This window comes from Corythoichthys intestinalis, chromosome 1 (genome assembly GCF_030265065.1).
Source record: "Corythoichthys intestinalis isolate RoL2023-P3 chromosome 1, ASM3026506v1, whole genome shotgun sequence".
Lineage (NCBI taxonomy): Eukaryota > Metazoa > Chordata > Actinopteri > Syngnathiformes > Syngnathidae > Corythoichthys > Corythoichthys intestinalis.
In genome coordinates, this window is record NC_080395.1 from 67,132,516 (window position 1) to 67,151,697 (window position 19,182).

A 19,182-nucleotide genomic window follows, 5' to 3' on the forward strand; every position below is an offset into this window, starting at 1 on the left:
TTTATTTCAATGAACCTTTTTATTGGCGTTCATCATGTAATCATGTCACTCCAAAATAAAAGAATTTGTCTTAACATACTTTTCAGCTCATTTGTTATTAATTCTGTCTTTACCCATATGCTTTTGAAAGTATACATTGAACGATTTCAATGATACCAATATTGGATGTGGGAAAGCAACATACTACATGAAAGATAAGAGCAGCACACCAAATACAACTGTGCCATTATTTTCCCAGTACACAGACAAGACGTGATGAAACATCCGCTATCTCGCAGAATAGGATCCCAAATAGAAGTAGCACACCAGCCTGAATTGCTTCCCAACGTGCGTTACAGCCCCTCTGGCGCATGTCTGCTACATTACTGCCCGCCACAATAAAAGCACCTTTCAAGGAAATGTTAGAACAATACACAAAAGTTAGTGAAAATACCCTTCTCCCCATAAAATTTGTCAAAATATTTCTTTTCTAACAGGTAATATTAAAAGGAATTGGGCAGTTTGACATTTTGTATACAAATATAGCGCAAACTTTGCAAAATTATCGCTGAACAAGAGACGTTTTGGAACTACTGTATTGTTGTTTTGGATTGTGAGCACATATGACCTATTCAATATATAGTAACAGATGAGATTTATTTTTTGTTACAGTCACATTTGGTGCTGATTTTCACATTTGGTGCTGATTTTTAGAGTAATTAAGCAACAGAAAATGAAATACAGTAGTATCCTGACATATAAGTTTTACCATTTGACTTTTTTTTTTTTTTTTTACATTCACTTGCAAAAATGCTGGCATCGAGCAATGAAGCTTGCTCATATGCCTTAAGTATTGGCTCACAACCCCCTATCCAAAAAGGAAAAAAAATTGACTCATCACTTCAGGAAGCTAAAGCACACTTAAGACATGGTATTACTGCGTATGTGAGCTTTTCTACTGAAACTAGATACCCTCTGGATTTGTGGATTTTAACCACATATTGAAAATTCAATATCCACGGATTCAAATTGGGGTAGGAGTGAACTCTCACCTCAGAAACTTTCACTTCAATATTTTATAACTGATTGAAATTAGGGCCAGAGGTCCCTCTATTTGTATACAGCATACTTACTAATGACTTCAAACAGGTGGAAAAACATCTGCCCAATGGCCACTTTAATAATCTTAAACTTTTGAATGAGAAAAATGCACCTCTATGAAGTTGGCTCCCCATCAGATGCAAAACTATATGAAAATGTAAATCTTTTGTGCCACATTTGTGCTGTAAAAAGTTTCTTTGTGCTTCAATCGTTTTTGAAATGTTAATTTCAAGTGATGACATCACGCAGCCCCCGATCTACGGTGGAACAGAACCGCAATGGTGCCATTCGTTTGTGCTAGATTTATGCTGTGAAAATTTTCGTTTGTGCTGCTTGTTTTAGAGATATTGAGATATTAATTTCGAGTGGTGACGTTAAATGCAGCATGTCCATCCCAGCTGAGTAACTAAATAAAGTAACTAACAAGTACTAACTCAATAACAGAGGGGTGTCCCAACTAGCGCAAACGTAGCACAAACCAATGGCACCACTTCTGGTCCTGATAGTGATATAATATCTTAAGCCCCACCCCCGCATTTACTGCAAAATGGAGCCGAAGGGCTGCAATTCGTTTATGCTAGTTGTTGTGACACACCTCTCTTATTGAGAGAGTTGGTACTTTCCGTCAGTCATGGGAATTGGATACGGAAAAACTCCGATGTCATCACCCGAAATTAATCTCAATAAAACGATAGCAGCTAAAATGAGCACAGCCTAGCACAAACAAATGGCACCATTGCGATTTTGTTCCGCTGTGGATGGGGTTGCTTGTGATGTCATCACTTGAAAATAATATCTCAATATCTCAAAAACGATAGCAGCACAAACGAACCATAAACAATTGACACCATTTTTGATAAGAATGGGAGGCTTGTTGACCTCAGATTGACCTATGAAACATTTGGAAATATCTCAAAAACGATAGCAGCACAAACAAAATTTTTTACAGCACAAACAATTGACATTTCATATACATTTGTGTTTGATGGGGGGCCAACTTCACAGAGGGGAAAAATACAACGACTTTGCCAATTCTAATCGTCTTGGAAATGTTTTGGAAGCTTTGCAAAACTCATTAAAAGCACAATGTTTCATTTTGCACCCAAAACATTCGACCAATATCTGGTTTCCGTAGAATAGTTTACACATATGTTTTAATGAAAAGTGATTGTATTGTCAATGCTCACCCTGTATACAAGACACTAAACTATTTTCAACCATAGTGTCAATTTACATAGAGTAGCCTGTTTGTTGGATTCGGCTCCATCAGTGTGTCTTCCTTAGGCAACGAAAAGCATGTACGGCACTGCCAAATTAATGCTGAATCACAGCAGACAGAAGAAACGCAGTTTTTTTTCTTTTGCTCAGCACTCGGTTGATAATGCTGAGGAAAGTTGTTGCCTGTGATGTTTTTTGTTCACCCTTGCAAGTGTCCCTGTTCTGCTGGGGGATCATCTTGGATCTCAAGGGGCGTCTCCGATTCCGGGAGAACCTCGGGACTGTCCATCCACAAGTCCATGGACTCTTGAGTATCGAAGAACTCATCATGTCCTTCAGGCGACATAGGCGTCTGGGAGCTGGAACCCGCTTCACTGCTGCTCTCTCTGAGCTCCAAGAGCACCGGCAACGAGCTCGGGAGGCAGAAGCCTTCCATCCGACCTAGCGAGAGCTCAGCTAGTGGGGAGCAGGGTGGCCTCACACCAGCGTCGCCACTTCCGGAAAGGTCCGCGACCCCACAAGTCGCCTCTTGGCTTTCCTGCGCGCGCTCATCAAATGTGTGAGTAGTACTGTCACACTGCTCGCCATGATTCTCTGGAGAGTTTTTAGGCGTTTGCGCTGTTTCAGAAGGGCTTGAAACAGCGGACAAATTCGGGTCTAGAACTTGCGATGCCGGGGGAGGAGCTGGATGAGAAGGGAGGTTTTGAGCGGAATGGGTTTCCTCGCTACTCTGAGGAGTAAGGGCGATCTTATCACTGAAACTGAAGCGTGGGGAGGTGTCGGCTGTAGTGGGAGAAGATGGACCGGCACTGGATACGGTGCTAGATGGACCACTGCTGTCTGTAAGGACAATAGAGCAGCAACTCAGGTTTCAAATAAATGAGATTTAAGTGTGATTTAGGATTATTTTTTGTAGAAAATAATCAAAACATATTTTAGCATCGAGATTCTGCGTACACACAAGGCTAATATAACATGCCTTGTTGTAGCACAATGTGGCTATCAGTCCTCTTTAAATCTGTCATAGTACCCGCGGGCTAGCTTTAAACCGTTCTTTTGTAATAGCATCAAGCATCTGACGGAACCTTAGTCAGCAAAAATGTCCTCTGAGTGCTGGTTGAAAACAGCCAATGGGTGTTAGCATAACGTAGACTTATCACAAACAATGGAATGGATCCTTTAAAAAAATCTTTTGTACTATCCTCTTCCCCTCACTATCCACTCGTGCATGATTGGCCGAAGAGTCGAAATCCGGAAGTCACTCATTTTCATTGCGCGGGATTAAAAAAACTAAATAAATATAGCGATCGCTTCCACACACATCCAAGCGGTCCATTTCATTCAGGAGCATAAAATACAGCGTGTATTATGAAATAAATATGCTTTTTCGTGTCACAGGCACTTTAAACTTACTTTTGATTGAGTACTTTTTGGCTGCCCCATGAACGTGGGCCTTTCGGCCCTTGGGACATTTTGAGGAGTCCCGATGCTGTATTCTCCTGTCTTTAAGTAGTGGAAAATTTCCTCATATAAGTCGTCCATGGTTATACAAAGAAAGAACACAACAGTTCGTGCAAGCATTGTTGTGATGATGACCGACGTTTGATTTTCAAACAGGCATTTGACGAGAGAGCATTTCAACTCTTTGGCCAATCATATAGCGAGAATAACGGGACGTCAATGACAAGCGCAGGCTCCCGTGAGTGGATAGTGAGGGGAATAGGATAGTGCGCCTACACCGGCACAAACTGTGGTGTGAAAAAGTAACTGAACCTTTTGGAATTTCTCACATTTCTGCATAAAAACACCATCAAATATGAGCTGATCTTTGTCAAAATCATACGAATGAAAAACCAGTGTATGCTTTAACTAAAAAAACCCAAACATTTATAGATTTTCATATTTTAATGAGGATAGCATGCAAACACTGACAGAAGGGGGAAAATAAGTAAGTTAAGCCTCTGCCTAAGGAGACTTAAAGAGCAATTGAAACCAATTTTTCCATCCATCCATCCATCCATTATCTTCCGCTTGTTCCGGGGTCGGGTCGCGGGGGCAGCAGCTTTAACAGGGAAGCCCAGACTTCCCTCTCCCCAGCCACTTCAACCAGCTCCTCCGGCGGGATCCCAAGGCGTTCCCAGGCCAGCCGAGAGACACAGTCTCTCCAGCGTGTCCTGGGTCGTCCCCGGGGCCTCCTGCCGGTGGGACATGCCCGGAACACCTCTCCAGGGAGGCGTCCGGGAGGCATCCGAACCAGATGCCCGAGCCACCTCAGCTGGCTCCTCTCTACGCGGAGGAGTAGCGGCTCGACGCCGAGTCCCTCCCGGATGACCGAGCTTCTCACCCTATCTCTAAGGGAGAGCCCGGACACCCTGCGGCCGCTTGTATCCGGGATCTTGTTCTTTCGGTCACGACCCAAAGCTCGTGACCATAGGTGAGGGTAGGAACGTAGATCGACTGGTAAATCGAGAGCTTTGCCTTTCGGCTCAGCTCCTTCTTCACCACTATGGACCGGTGCAGAGTCCGCATTACTGCAGACGCTGCACCGATTCGCCTGTCAATCTCCTGCTCCCTCCTACTGTCACTCGTGAACAAGACCTCAAGATACTTGAACTCCTCCACTTGGGGCAGGATCTCATCCCCGACCCGGAGAGGGCACTCCAACCTTTTCCAACTGAGGACCATGGTCTCGGATTTGGAGGTGCTGATCTTCAGCCCAACCGCTTCACACTCAGCTGCGAACCACTCCAGTGACAGTTGGAGGTCACGGCTTGATGAAGCCAACAGCACTAAATCATCTGCAAAAAGCAGAGATTCAATGCTGAGGTCACCAAACCGGACCCCCTCAACGCTTTGGCTGCGCCTAGAAATTCTGTCCATCAAAATAATGAACAAAATCGGTGACAAAGGGCAGCCTTGGCGGAGTCCAACCCTCACTGGGAACGAATTCGACTTACTGCCGGCAATGCGGACCAAACTCTGACACCGGTCGTACAGGGACCGAACAGCCCTTACCAAGGGGCTCGGTACCCCGTACTCCCGGAGCACCCCCCACAGGACTCCCCGAGGCACACGGTCGAACGCCTTCTCCAGATCCACAAAACACATGTAGACTGATCGGGCGAACTCCCATGCACCCTCGAGGACCCTGCCGAGGGTGTAGAGCTGGTCCACTGTTCCACGGCCGGGACGAAAACCACACTGCTCCTCCTGAATCTGAGATTCGACTTCTCGGCGGACTCTCCTCTCCAGCACCCCTGAATAGACTTTACCAGGGAGGCTGAGGAGTGTGATCCCTCTATAATTGGAACACACCCTCCAGTCCCCCTTCTTAAAAAGGGGGACCACCACCCCGGTCTGCCAATCCAGAGGCACTGTCCCCGATGTCCACGCGATGTTGTAGAGACGTGTCAGCCACGACACCCCTACAACATCCAGAGCCTTCAGGAACTCCAGGCGGATCTCATCTACCCCCGGAGCCTTGCCACCGAGGAGCTTTCCAACCGCCTCAGTGACTTCAACCCCAGAGATCGAAGAGCCCACCACGGAGTCCCCAGACTCTGCTTCCTCAAAGGAAGGCGTGTCGGTGGAATTGAGGAGGGCCTCGAAGTATTCTCCCCACCGGCTCACGACGTCCCGAGTCGAGGTCAGGAGCACACCATCTTCACTATACACAGTGTTAATGGTGCACTGCTTTCCCCTCCTCAGGCGCCGGATGGTGGACCAGAATTTCCTCGAAGCCGTCCGGAAGTCGTTTTCCATGGTCTCGCCGAACTCCTCCCATGTCCGGGTTTTTGCCTCGGCGACCACCGAAGCCGCAGTCCGCTTGGCCAGCCGGTACCTGTCAGCTGCCTCCGGAGTCCCACAGGCCAAAAAGGCCCGATAGGCCTCCTTCTTCATCTTGACGGCATCCCTTACCGCTGGTGTCCACCAGCGGGTTCGGGGATTGCCGCCACGACAGGCACCAACCACCTTACGGCCACAGCTCTGATCGGCCGCCTCAACAATGGAGGTGTGGAATATGGCCCACTCGGACTCAATGTCCCCCACCTCCCCCGAGACAAGGGAGAAGTTCTCCCGGAGGTGGATGTTGAAACTCTTTCTGACAGGGGATTCTGCCAGACGTTCCCAGCAGACCCTCACAATGTGTTTGGGCCTGCCAGGTCTGGCCAGTATCTTCCCCCGCCATCGGAGCCAACACACCACCAGGTGGTGATCAGTTGACAGCTCCGCCCCTCTCTTCACCCGAGTGTCCAAAACATGCGGCCGCAAGTCCGATGACACGATTACGAAGTCGATCATCGAACTGCGGCCTAGTGTGTCCTGGTGCCAAGTGCACATATGGACACCCCTATGTTTGAACATGGTGTTCGTTATAGACAAACCGTGACGAGCACAGAAGTCCAATAACAGAACACCACTCGGGTTCTGATCGGGGGGGCCCGTTCCTCCCAATCACGCCCCTCCAGGTCTCACTGTCATTGCCCACGTGAGCGTTGAAGTCCCCCAGTAGAACGAGGGAGTCCCCAGAGGGGGCGCTCTCTAGCACACCCTCCAAGGACTCCAAAAAGGGTGGGTATTCTGAACTGCTGTTCAGTGCATAAGCGCAAACAACAGTTAGAACCCGTCCCCCCACCCGAAGGCGGAGGGAGGCTACCCTCTCGTCTACCGGGGTAAACCCCAACGTACAGGCGCCAAGCCGGGGGGCAATAAGTATGCCCACACCTGCCCGGCGCCTCTCACCATGGGCAACTCCAGAGTGGAAGAGAGTCCAACCCCTTTCGAGAGGATTGGTACCAGAACCCAAGCTGTGTGTGGAGGAGAGTCCGACTAGATATAGTCGGAACTTCTCTGCCTCACACACCAGCTCAGGCTCCTTCCCTGCCAGAGAGGTGACATTCCATGTCCCAAGAGTTAGCTTCAGCAGCTGGGGGTCGGACCGCCAAGGCCCCCGCCTTTGGCTGCCGCACAACTCCCTACGCACCCGACCCCTTTGGCCCCTCCCACAGGTGGTGAGCCCATGGGAAGGGAAACCAATTTTTACCAAACATTTTAACTCAGGTGTGTGACCAATCACTGATGAGTGGTTTAAAGCAACCCTGCCCACCATAAAACACACACCTGGTAAGAACTGTCTTGATGAGAAGCATTGTCTGATGTGCATCATGGCTCGGTCAAAACAGCTGTCTTAACACCTGGGATCAAGGATTGTTGATTTGTATAAAGCTGGGAAAGGATACAAAACCATCTCTAAAAGTTTGGATGTTCACCAGTCGACAGTCAGAGAAGTTGTCTACAAATGGAGAGAGTTTGGCACTGTTGCTTCTCTCTAAAGGAGTGGCCGTCCACCATTGATGACGCCAAGAGTTCAGCGCAGATTACTCACAGAGGTATAAAAAAGAACCCTCGAGTGTCTGCTAAAGACTTACAGAAATCACTGGCACAGTCCAATATCTCTGTGCACACATCAACTATATGTAAAACTATAGCCAAGAATGATGTTCATGGGAGGACTCCACAGAGGAAGCCACTGCTGTCTAAAAAAAAAAAAAAAAAAACATTGTTACTCGTTTAATGTTCGCAAAAAGGTACTTGGGCACTCCACAGAAGTTTTGGCAAAATATTTTTTGGACTGGTGAAACCAAAGTTGAATTGTTTGGGAGTAGCACACAACCTCATGTGTGGAGGAAAAATGGAACAGCGCACCAACATCAACACCTCATCCCCATGTAAAGAATGGTGGAGGGAGCATCATGATTTGGGGCTGTTTCGTTCCGTCAGGGCCTGGACAACTTCCAGTTATTAATGGAAAAATGAATTCCTGGAAGAATGAATTCAAAAGTTCATCAGGATGTTTTGCAGGAAAACCTGAGACCGTCTGTCGGACAGTTGAAGCTAAAAAGATGATGGATGCTGCAACAAGACAATGATCCAAAAAACAGAAGTAAATCAACTTTAGAATGATTTCAGAAGAACAAAATAGATGTTCTGGAGTGGCCAAGTCCAGACTTGAACCCCATTGAGATGCTGTGGCATGACCTAAAGACAGCAATTCATGCCACACACCCCAAGAATCTGACTGAACTACAGCAGTTTTGTCGAATGGGCCAAGATTAGTCCTGATCGATGTGCCAGACTGATCCGGAGCTACAGTAAGCGTCTGGTTGTAGTGATTGCTGCCAAAGGAAGGGCCACAAATATTAAATGTGCTGGTTTTGCCCCTTCTGTCGTTGTTTGCATACCATCCTCAATAAAATATGAACACCTATAAATGTTTGGCCGTTTTAGTTAAAGCAGACACTGTTTTCTCATCTGTGTTATTTTGACAAAGATCAGATCACATTTGATGGTGATTTTATTCAGAAATGTGAGAAATTCAAAAAGGTTCAGATACTTTTTCGTACCACTGTAATTTGCATCAAGATTTTGCATTTAGACTAGGCTACTATAATTTGCTTTGTTGTCACACACTGTGGCTATCAGTCCTCTTTAAATATGCCATTGTACCCACGGCTAGCTTTAAACTGTTCTTCTGTAATGGCATCAAGCATCTGAAGGAACCTTTGTCGGCAAAAATGTTCTCAGTGCTGGTTGAAAACAGCCAAAGGGTGTTAACATAGCATCGTCTTGTCGCAAATAATGGATATGGAATCTTATGGATCCTTTAAAAATTCTCCTTTTGTAGATGTACATAGCATCAGATGGAGCCCTATTCATTAAGAAATTCTTACAAAGAGTTTTGGATTAAGTTTGATTAGGCAGGTGGCAAGCTTTTTTGGCGCTAGTTGCAGCCGAGATGTCGAACAATCCATAGTCTGCCTTAAATAGTTATTCTGTACTGGCACCAAGTCTTTTCTTGACATCAAGTTGGCAGCTACATGGAAAAGACTTGCCTTCTCACAAACGTAATTTTTGGAACTTTATACCACTAAGCAAAAGATGCAATGGACCTGTAATTTTAAAGTTAGAAAAGAGATGTTTTAAGTCACGACCACACAGTATATTTCTATGCAACTGTATGGATGGTGTCCGACTTTTGTGATATAGGGAAGTCGTTTTGTGATAGGTCCATTGTAAGTTGAATGTTGTTACAACAGAATATTCGCACTAGTGGATCGCAACTTTGAACACACCCCAAGTGGCAGCAGAGCAAAATAAAATGAAATGAAAAATTCCAATTAAAAAAAAAAAAAAAAATTAACGGGAAAACACGCTCATTTGCCCCGCCTCCAAAATTGATAAGGAAGCCACTTCGTTACAGCCACAGGGTTCAAACGGAGAGAAAAAAGTAGCTGCTCGAAATTACTGTACGCGTTATTTTGGTGACAACATCACAAGAACAACTGTAGTTGAGCCACATGTACGTGAAATGGTATAACACTTCTTAGTAACAAGAAGTACAGTTCCGAAGCATTATCACAATGTCAAGTGACGTTCAATTAGTGCTATTTTTGTCAACGACGATGATAATGAAAATACTTCGTCAACCAACATTTTTTTCATGACAATAACGACACAATAATGAGCTAAAAACGTTTTAGGAGACTAAAACATAATCACACTAATGCTAGTTTTGCATCGGACGAGAAAGAAACGAGACGAAAATGCGCAATAGTTTCCATCACATAACTAAATTATGTGATATTTTATGTGTCGTTAGCCTGCATCATTGCAGTGTCACTCGTGACGTGCTGTGCCCCCCTCCCCGACTCACCAGGGTCTTCTCCAGTCACTCCAGCTTGCACACACGCACACACTGTAAGATTTGCTTTATTATCTTGGCCAGTGAAATATGCAATGTTGCTTTAGCCTTTAAAGGTCTGTGCTGAGTGATCATCACACACTAAATGTAACTTGTAGTGTTAGCATAGCATTCACGTTAGCATTAAGCTAATGAGCATCCTCTTAAACTCTAGGACAACTTTTTTTACTTACAGTTCGTGGTGTCTAGGTGGTATAATTATTGAAAATAATGTACTGTTTTCCTGCTGAGTGTGTATGATCACAAAGTTGTCGTTGTCATTGTTGACGCTACAGTATGTGTTCCTCTGTCAATGTTTATTCGAAATACTTGGAAACTTTTATTTATTCATTTTGGAGTAATTTAAAAAAAAAAATTTACAGACTAAAACATTTTTAGCAAACGTTAACGAAAACTAGACGAAATTATCAAGTTTTCTTCAACAAAAACTAGACCAAGACACACACATTTTGAGATATGAGATGTCAACACTGTGTTCAATACTCACACCACGGAGGTTTGTCCGAACGAGACCTGAGAGACATGGATGACGAGAGGACTCTGTGGGGGATGTACGAACCATCCCCAGAAGGATGGTTGTGTGCCCCAAACATGGCTGATAAAGCTGTGGGACCAAAAGGCAGGCGATGAACAAGAGGTGACAGACAACATACCTAATTTAAACAAATCTCTAACCTCTGGTGGTCCTTGTATGTGGATCTCCGGCACTCTCACAAACACTCGTGAGGAACTCATTGACCTGTTTGAGTGACAATGAGTTGTGTAGTGTTTCCAGGGGGTAGATGGAGGGGACCATGGAGCATCCTTCAAAGCCTGTGGTACAAGAGAGAAGTGATACAGATGTACATTATCTGGGCTTAGTTGGACTTGGCGGCAACTAGACTGAAGCACACAAAATGAGACATGAAATAGCAGTTCAGTGCTTTGCTTTTGATAATACACAAGTTCCAGCTGTCCTCAAAACACACCTTCACAAGGTGTTAATTGCTATCCACAGTTTGTCTCCACACAGCTAGGCTTCAAAAACCATGCCAACACAACACGGCCAAATCAAACTAGTCTGCAAATCAGAGGCCCAAACAGTTTCTAGAACTGGTACAGCCTTATTAATCAGTCCATCAACACGTGCTCACCTCTAGCAGCTGTGGCATTAAAAACCCACACGTGATCAAAAGTCAGTTTAACTGCTGTTAGTGGACAACCAAGCCACACATCACCAGTTACAAAGCATCAAGCTACAACTTATCTGTATTGTAAACTATAACCGAGGATGTTATTCACCATCTCTAAAAGTGAACAAATGTAAAGTATCAAAGGTCAATTGTGCAATATAAAGTATTACATTGCGGAACAAGTCAGTTTAATGTACTCAAAAGTTTAACTTCAAATCGTAACAAAAGTAAATGAGGTGACTTGTGACGTACACACTGCAAATTTATAACGTCTTAATCAGATTATTTTTCTTAAATCTAGTCAAATAATTTTCTCCATCTTGTTTTGCGTGTTGAAGACTAGTTAACAGATTAATGTGTCAGATTATTCCACTTACTTAAATATTACTATTTGTTCTTACTAAGCCCATACATCTAAAAATTGTTCAATTGTCACCTACATCAAGAAAAAAATGCTTTCAAATATTTTTTTGAACAATATCTATTCTTGAATTAAGGGCACTTCTGACAAGCTTTTTTAAAGATTGAATATACTAATTTATTGCTTAAAATAAACCCGTTGATCTTATTTTCAGATAGCTACTTTCTTATTTCAAGATGAGTGAGTAAAAGTTAAAGCACTGGCAGCCAATCTAATTTCTAGTAGATTGAAAACTGAAAACAAGAGAAATTAACTCATTTTAAGGAGGTGTTTTAGCAGTGCAGTAGCATGGTCTACCAAATTTCACAATGAAAACGAAATTAAGATGAAATGCTTAGGGATTATTGTTATTATTTTTTTAAGTCAAACCTAACTTCTTTTCGCTTCACTTTTAATGACTACGGATTAAGTTTGAGCAGCCTAATAATAAAATAAGTTTTAACACAAAAATCATGATCAATAAAATACCTTTCTCTGTGAACCTTACAGACCACACTGCAGTTCCCTGCAGTGTGGGAATTGCTTTCAGCAAAAATGAATTTTTGCTTATATTGATAATGGGGAGTACAGGGCAAGTGACCATTTTTAGTGATTAAAATAACAAACAAAGAAATAGCGTTTACGTGGATATTACATAAGTGGACGGCAAGTCTCGATTATTATATTTTTCAAATAATTAAACATGATTGTTTTATAATATTCATATTTGGTAAATAAAATGTTAATAAAAGCCAAATTAATAAAAGTAAAATAAAAACAAATGGTTATGGCTCCTGACGGCACTATTTTTTCTTTCTTTCTAATTTTCATAGTGTTTAATCATCAACATTAGACATCAAATTCATTTAAATTGGGAGGACTGACTGTGATTATTAATGTTGAGTCCCACTGACGGCACTTGATGTCCAATCCATTTTGACTGGGAGAGGCTGGCAGAATTAAATGAGTACCCTATAAAGGAGAAATGCTTTCTACAAAAAAAAAATATGTCCATGTACATAGACAAAACAAACACTGTGCTCACAAAATTATCGACAGTCAAATGAAATTTCAAGATAAACTTACAATCGTAATATAAAATGATAGTTACAGGTGGTTGGAATTTGACCTTTTCTGTACTTTAGAAACGACAAACAACTGTTCAGTCTTCCAATACATTTTGCACAAGTTGCGGTACTCTCAGGAGAAACTCAATGGTAAATCAGTTGGTTGATCTGTGAACAACAGAGCTACAGTGTCATTACGAGGTTACAAAGGACATTGAGACTGTAATTGTCACAGAATGGTGTAGATAAGTCCTTGAAAATTTCAAATTAACTTGTCAAATCTGCCATTCAGCACCTTGTTAAAGAGGAAGTTGGGGAAAAAAAAAACAAAACAAAACAAAAAAACCTAAACTTCAAATAGTTCGCCATGCATTTAAAAGAAAGAAGAGAAAGTCACAATGAGTTGATCTGTAAAGGATAAACTGCATTTTTTGGGGTGCATCCTAAAAATGGCTACCTAATTCATTTGTACAATTTGTGTCATAAATTCTAGTAGAGCTTTTAAGGGCTCAAGCAGAAGATTTAAGGGCGCACACTTTAAATCGGCATGCAAAGTTTTCCTCTAATTTTCACTGTTTAGCTGATAAATACTTTCATAATAAATGCATAAACTACAAACTGATGAACTTTTATTTTATTGCCCATCAGTTTTGACATCAACCAGTATAATGCTTAGAAATTCGGTAAACATGGGAATTTTTATTTTTGGGAGACCGAGTTACAACATGAATACAATATAACGTTGAAATCAGATAATTTTTCTTAAATCTTGTCAAATAATTTTCTCCATCTTGTTTTGAGTGTTAAAGACTAGTTAACAGCTTAAAGCGTCAGATTACTCTACTTACATTAAGTAAATATTACTATTTGTTCTTAATAAGGGCATATATCTTAAAGTTGATTTTTCACCTAAATCAGGAAAAATTAGCTTTTAAATAATGTTTTAAACAATATATTTTTTTGAAAGTACATTTCTGACGAACAAGATTTTTTGAAAATTAAAAAAAAAAAAAAAAAAAAAAAAGATTAAATACACTAATTCTCTGCTTAAAATAAGTCTGTTTAGCTTATTTTCAGCTAGCTGTTTTCTTATTTCAAGAAATCTGAGCAAAATTTCCTTGAAGCACTGATAATTTCACTTATTTCTAGTAGTTTTACCCTGAAAACGAGGGAATTTAACTAATTTTAAGGACGTGTTTTTTTTGCAGTGTACACAGACTCGGGATCTAGTGTGGTGGTTGTGTTTTGCATCCTGTACCTGAACGGGCCGTTTGAGAGTGACAGTGGCTGGCGGAAACTCTCGGGGCGGCCGTTTCGTGAGTCTCGCTCTCCTGGAAGTTGCGACAATTTGACACTCCAAAAAGTCACAAACGTGAGAGAGATCGCACACCTGTGTGACTGGGTATTACTCGTGTTTAATTTTCTCCTATACATTTTTAATATACTCCAGTTTGCTCAGCATAGAGTCGGGAAGGAGCGGCCCCGCCGCTGGCCGAGCGGCGACTTAATTTATACTACATTACAAGCCCCGCCCTCCTCCCAGGAGGGAGGTATTTCCTCTTCAATTTCTCTAATTAATGAGTGCGCCTTTCTTCCACGTGATGCTACTCGTAAAGTTCGGTTGGCGCACTGTGAATGCTTAACATTTTCAACAATTCATTTGCAAGTATTTTTGCGAGGCATCTCTCCAAACAGACCTTGGTCTTCTTGGTTTAATGTGAAAGCGCCCTACAACCTACTCCACACGTTGCCCACCTCCACCTTCTTTTTCTGCTGTTGTATTTTCCCTTGGCAAACTAGCTCGCTACATTACCGCCAACTAGTGAATTTACCCGTGAAGATCGCGCATGTAGATGCGAGTAGATGAAAAAAAAAATACTCGTGCTGGCTCTAATATTAGTCGCAAAATGCGACCATTTCGTCGCAGTCTGGAGCACCGAATAGGGAAATATGTGAAGGGGATTTTACATAGTTAGTTAAACAATTTAATGAATATCTGGCAAAAAACAAAAAATAGGTTTAAGCACTTGGTAAAGGCAGATACATTTGGCTTCAATTAGCCAGAGGTGGGTCAGAGTAGGTAGCTTTATGTGCACCAAGCCATCTTGAAATCTGCATAGCCACAGAAACAGGCAAGCATGCATAAACATCAAGTGGCCAAACACGATTTCCACCCCAGCCAAGCACAGTCCATAGTAAATCATGTGCAGCATGGTTGGGCAAAGTGTGAGTTTGGGCAAATAGGGCGGGCCAGGGGCTAACCATCAAGGTACTCTACAGGGTCCTGGCCAGAGATAAGCCAGTTTCGGAAGAGGCGAAGGTGGTAGGAGCACTGGTGGAGATGGTGGGTGAGTGCACAGTCCAGAGAAAGGTGGCAGCCCAGACTGAGTTCTGTGGAGAAACGACTCAACAACTGGGCCACATGCTGCTCTTCCAATGGCTCTGAGAAAGAAGAGGGAGAGTGCGGATGGACACAGCAGAAGAGAGGGGGAACAATACAAAAGACATGGGATGATAGAACGTACCAGAAGGCTGAGAGATGAGACAGACGGAACGGAAGTAGATGAGTTGGAAACTTTACAAAATTCAGGACTATGTTGACATCCAGTTAGACAATTACCAAGTTTCAAGTTGTTTTCAGCTTGGTAACTGTACACATTGCTCCAGTATACACCGAACAACATAATATATTTTTGGCCCCATTATATTAATAAACGTCTTTAAAATCGTGTTATTGCCAGGATTTTTTTCACATTCTGTCTCTTACAGTTGAAGTGTAGCCAAGATGAAAAGTACAGACCTTATTTAAGTGGGCTAACTTGCGCAGTTGGTAGCTGCCATATACCTTTTTGCCCCACTGTAGAGTCAAAAACAACTATTCACAGCATTTCAGAATCGTAATTAATTAATAATTGAGCAGACATGATTTTGGTATGCGTGAGGAAAAAGAAAACCCATGCAAACACGTGCAAAGAGGTTACCTTCCTTGCAAGCAGTAATATCGTCACAAATCAACAGAACTCAAGCTAGGAACCAATTACTGTTGTTGGATTCTGAAAGAAGAAAACTTTTGTAGAGTCAAGGTAGGTACTAAAGACTAATGATTGCATATTGATTGAAATAACCAAACGGTCAATTGTTCAATATAGGTGGAAAACTGTCCTGGATTCGAATTTGTGAAATTCCACAGTATTAAATTTATTACTCCTAATTTATTAGCAAAATGTCTTTCATATATTCATCTTCTCTCATCTACACTTAACAGACAGAAGTATCAAAATGTTAGCATTATAACATTAGGTCTCTAAATAACAGAACCCTGCATAGTCACTTGACGCTAATATTGCTCTATACATCATCTTCCATGCTAGACATATCAAACTCAGGCCAAATTTGTCCCAAAGCATATTAATTTTGGCTCGCAAGATCAATTTAAATGCGAATCATAGCTGGCCCACCTGAATGTAGTTAATAGAGATGTCTCCAATCCGATCACGTGATCACAAATTGGGCCGATCGGGCCATTTTTCAGAGGATTGGAATCGGGTGACAAGGATTGTGTTTTTAATATATATATATATATATATATATATATATATATATATATATATATATATATATATATATATATATATATATATATATATATATATATATATATATATATAAAGAGTTAAAAAGTAAAATAATCCAGAAATAAAATGGAATTTCCAAAAGAACCAAAAATATACACGTTTTATACTTCGTAAAACCCACGTGAAAAACAGAAGAGGAAGTACGATTAAACAGTACAGTATTGTAACATGTTTGGGACTTTCGCTTAGATTTTTTTTTTTTTCCCCAGTATCGGATCGGGACTCTGTATCGGCAGATTCTCAAAGTCACGTGACTCGGACTTGGGTGCAAAAATATGCGATCGGGACATTCCGAGTAGTTAATACTATAAGTCCCAGAAAGCTTTGCGTGGGTGTTGACGCCAGTCAAAACTGGCAAACGCCCCCCTACTTTTCTAGCGCTCCCCTCGGTCAAATTTACATTTCTCTTCCCAAAATTGACCGAACAAAAGATGGGCAAACAGGACCTGCCATGTTCCAGTGTGCATGAGAGGTAATCAGGTTAGGTCAGCTTGAATGACTTTTTTTCCTTTGCAGACTTTTTCTGCCCCAAGTCATGGACTGTTATTAGCCTAAAGCTCATATTTTAATTGGATATCGTCCATTTTTGTTATTCATGGTGTACAGATATGAACTGCCATTTAAAAAAAATTGAAGAAAGGCTATTGATGGACAAAATGTATTTGATTATTTATACATACTAATTTTTTCCCAATATATTTTAAAGCTATTTTAGCGCCATTTTTGTCTAAATTCTGATTTAGGTTTACTGAAGTGTTCAGACTAGGCCTGCATGATATATTGTTTGAACTTCGCCATCGCAACAGTCCCATCGCAGGAAGTGCGATAGTTTTTTTCTCAACACGTATCTGTGTGTCTAACCCTTAAAAGTCGAAGGACGCGCCCACGTGTCCTCAGCGCATATCATCTTTGAAGCCTCTTCATGTTGTAATTACGTTACCCATGTGCCACTGGTTGGTCTCCTTTCATAGTGAGGAAGTTGAAGTTTACTCTTGTTTTTACTTAAAGTCAGTCGACCAAGTAAAACGTGAGATAATGTAATTTAAGTTTATAGTTTTATTGTCCTCTCAAATGAACATTAAAACGCTGCATGGATCATTTGTTTATGTCCATATTTCCATCATTTCTTGTCCTTTTTCAAAACCATAAGTAACACATATCCAAGGAACCCTTCTGACGTCACAATGGAAGCACACAATGCGAAAATTACAAATATACTGCCGAGCCCGATCGAGGATCCACCGAACGAGAGGGAGGGAGGAGAGTAGCGAGCAGCGATCGATTTTGTGGAGGGAAGAGGTAGCCAAGTAGTGAGCGGCGATAAGACTTTGTGTGACTTTGAGAAAGAATCGAAAACTAAATTTAGCCCAAGCAGCTGCGCTTTTTCATCAACTCGAGGAAGTGGATGGACTAAATTTGTCATTGTCTTCTTCGGATGACACGGGAGTGAAGAGAGTGACGGATTTGAACGACGAGCAGAGGTAAGACAACTTACTTTTGATCATGTAAGACAAAGTTTCTTTTTGGTGCTATATAAGTATATGTGTGTTAAATAAAATAATAATAAAATGTGCATATTAGATCAAACTCGTTTGTCTTCAGGCAGGCATTTAAACCTTGTGTTTTCTTCTTTTTATAGGAAGATCTGAAGACATTTAAACCTTGTGTTTTCTTCTTTTTATAGGAAGATTAGGGATGTAGCAGATATTCAGCTACATTTTTAAAAATAGATTTCATTATTTTTATTATTATTTATATCTGCATATATTCAGTTATTTTCATGAACACTTACACATTTTTTTTCATGTGCATGCGTCGTGATAATGACCAATCTACACCCACTGCCCCACTGTAAAGAAGACTTTGGAAAGACAAGGGAGAAGGGGCATGGAAGACGGATGGAAGACTCACAAAGAGATGTGCTAAAAACATTGTGTTAGATGGTATATATATATTTATTTTTATCAGTTTTGCAATGTATCCACTGTATATAACCTGTTTTGACCAGAGCATGTATAAACGCCATAAACGCCTATGGCTGCTGTTTATGTTCAATTATCAAATATAAAGGTATCTAATTTTTTTACATTTGAATGTTCATCCTAACATGTTGAATAAATATTATCAAGGTTCAAAACGATTCGTTGACCATGTTTGGTTGTCAATAGGACATCTATATTACAAATTTTGACAAAATATTTTTGGAATTGTTTGTCTTCTTGGTCCCAAAATGTTGCTTGGACATGAAGTTCAAGTTGTCCTGAAAAAAGGGACCAAACCAGGCCATTGTGAACAATTCTTTCTTTGAACTTTAAAAGCAACATCAAAGGCAAGCAAAATCAGACAATATAGGCTGGGACCTTAAAGAGTCAAGTTATGTGAAAACTGTCTCAGTGTGTATTAGGCTGTGTGGAGCAGCATTTTCTTTTATATTTTCTTTTAAGAGGTTTAATTTCTTTGCTATTGTTGAAGTGTGAAATACAGTTTTAAATAAATCATCCATTTTGTGCAGAGACACAACCTCCTGAATCCCTTTTATATAGAGCAATCTTCATCATTCACAGATGAACCCCTTTAGCTTGGATTAAATGGTAATACATGAATACGATGTGCCACGTGGTAATGGTAAATCAACTAAAATCTTCCCAAACAGAGCTATTCAAGTCATCCGGTGAATATTCTTCTCGTTTAATTATTGCAAACCCCTAATAAATCACAAAGTCAGTTTTTTCCAATATAGTTCAGTCCGAGTTCAAACCCCTTTTCTCCAAAAAATGAACCCATGTCCTCCCCACACTTCCAATGTTTTGCTTTTGGAAAGCTACAGACCAGTATAAAATATTGCTCA

The 19,182-nt window shown here is 41.5% G+C and overlaps 1 protein-coding gene across 9 annotated transcripts in view; it reads right to left on the reverse strand.

The window, feature by feature from the left end:
• ppip5k1a (diphosphoinositol pentakisphosphate kinase 1a) overlaps positions 1 to 19,182 on the reverse strand; it is a 138,959-nt gene continuing 119,777 nt past the window's right edge. For 6 of the 9 annotated variants that reach the window (XM_057837091.1, XM_057837055.1, XM_057837074.1 and 3 more), the window contains 4 exons: positions 10,736 to 10,873; positions 10,548 to 10,664; positions 3,712 to 3,801; positions 1 to 3,138 (listed from right to left, as the gene is read on the reverse strand). In XM_057837091.1, the coding sequence (XP_057693074.1) occupies positions 2,498 to 3,138; positions 3,712 to 3,801; positions 10,548 to 10,664; positions 10,736 to 10,873 (986 nt within the window). In that variant the 3' untranslated portion in view covers positions 1 to 2,497. The remainder of the gene's footprint in view (positions 3,139 to 3,711; positions 3,802 to 10,547; positions 10,665 to 10,735; positions 10,874 to 19,182) is intronic. The other 3 variants (XM_057837084.1, XM_057837078.1, XM_057837063.1) reach the window with 1 other exon arrangement.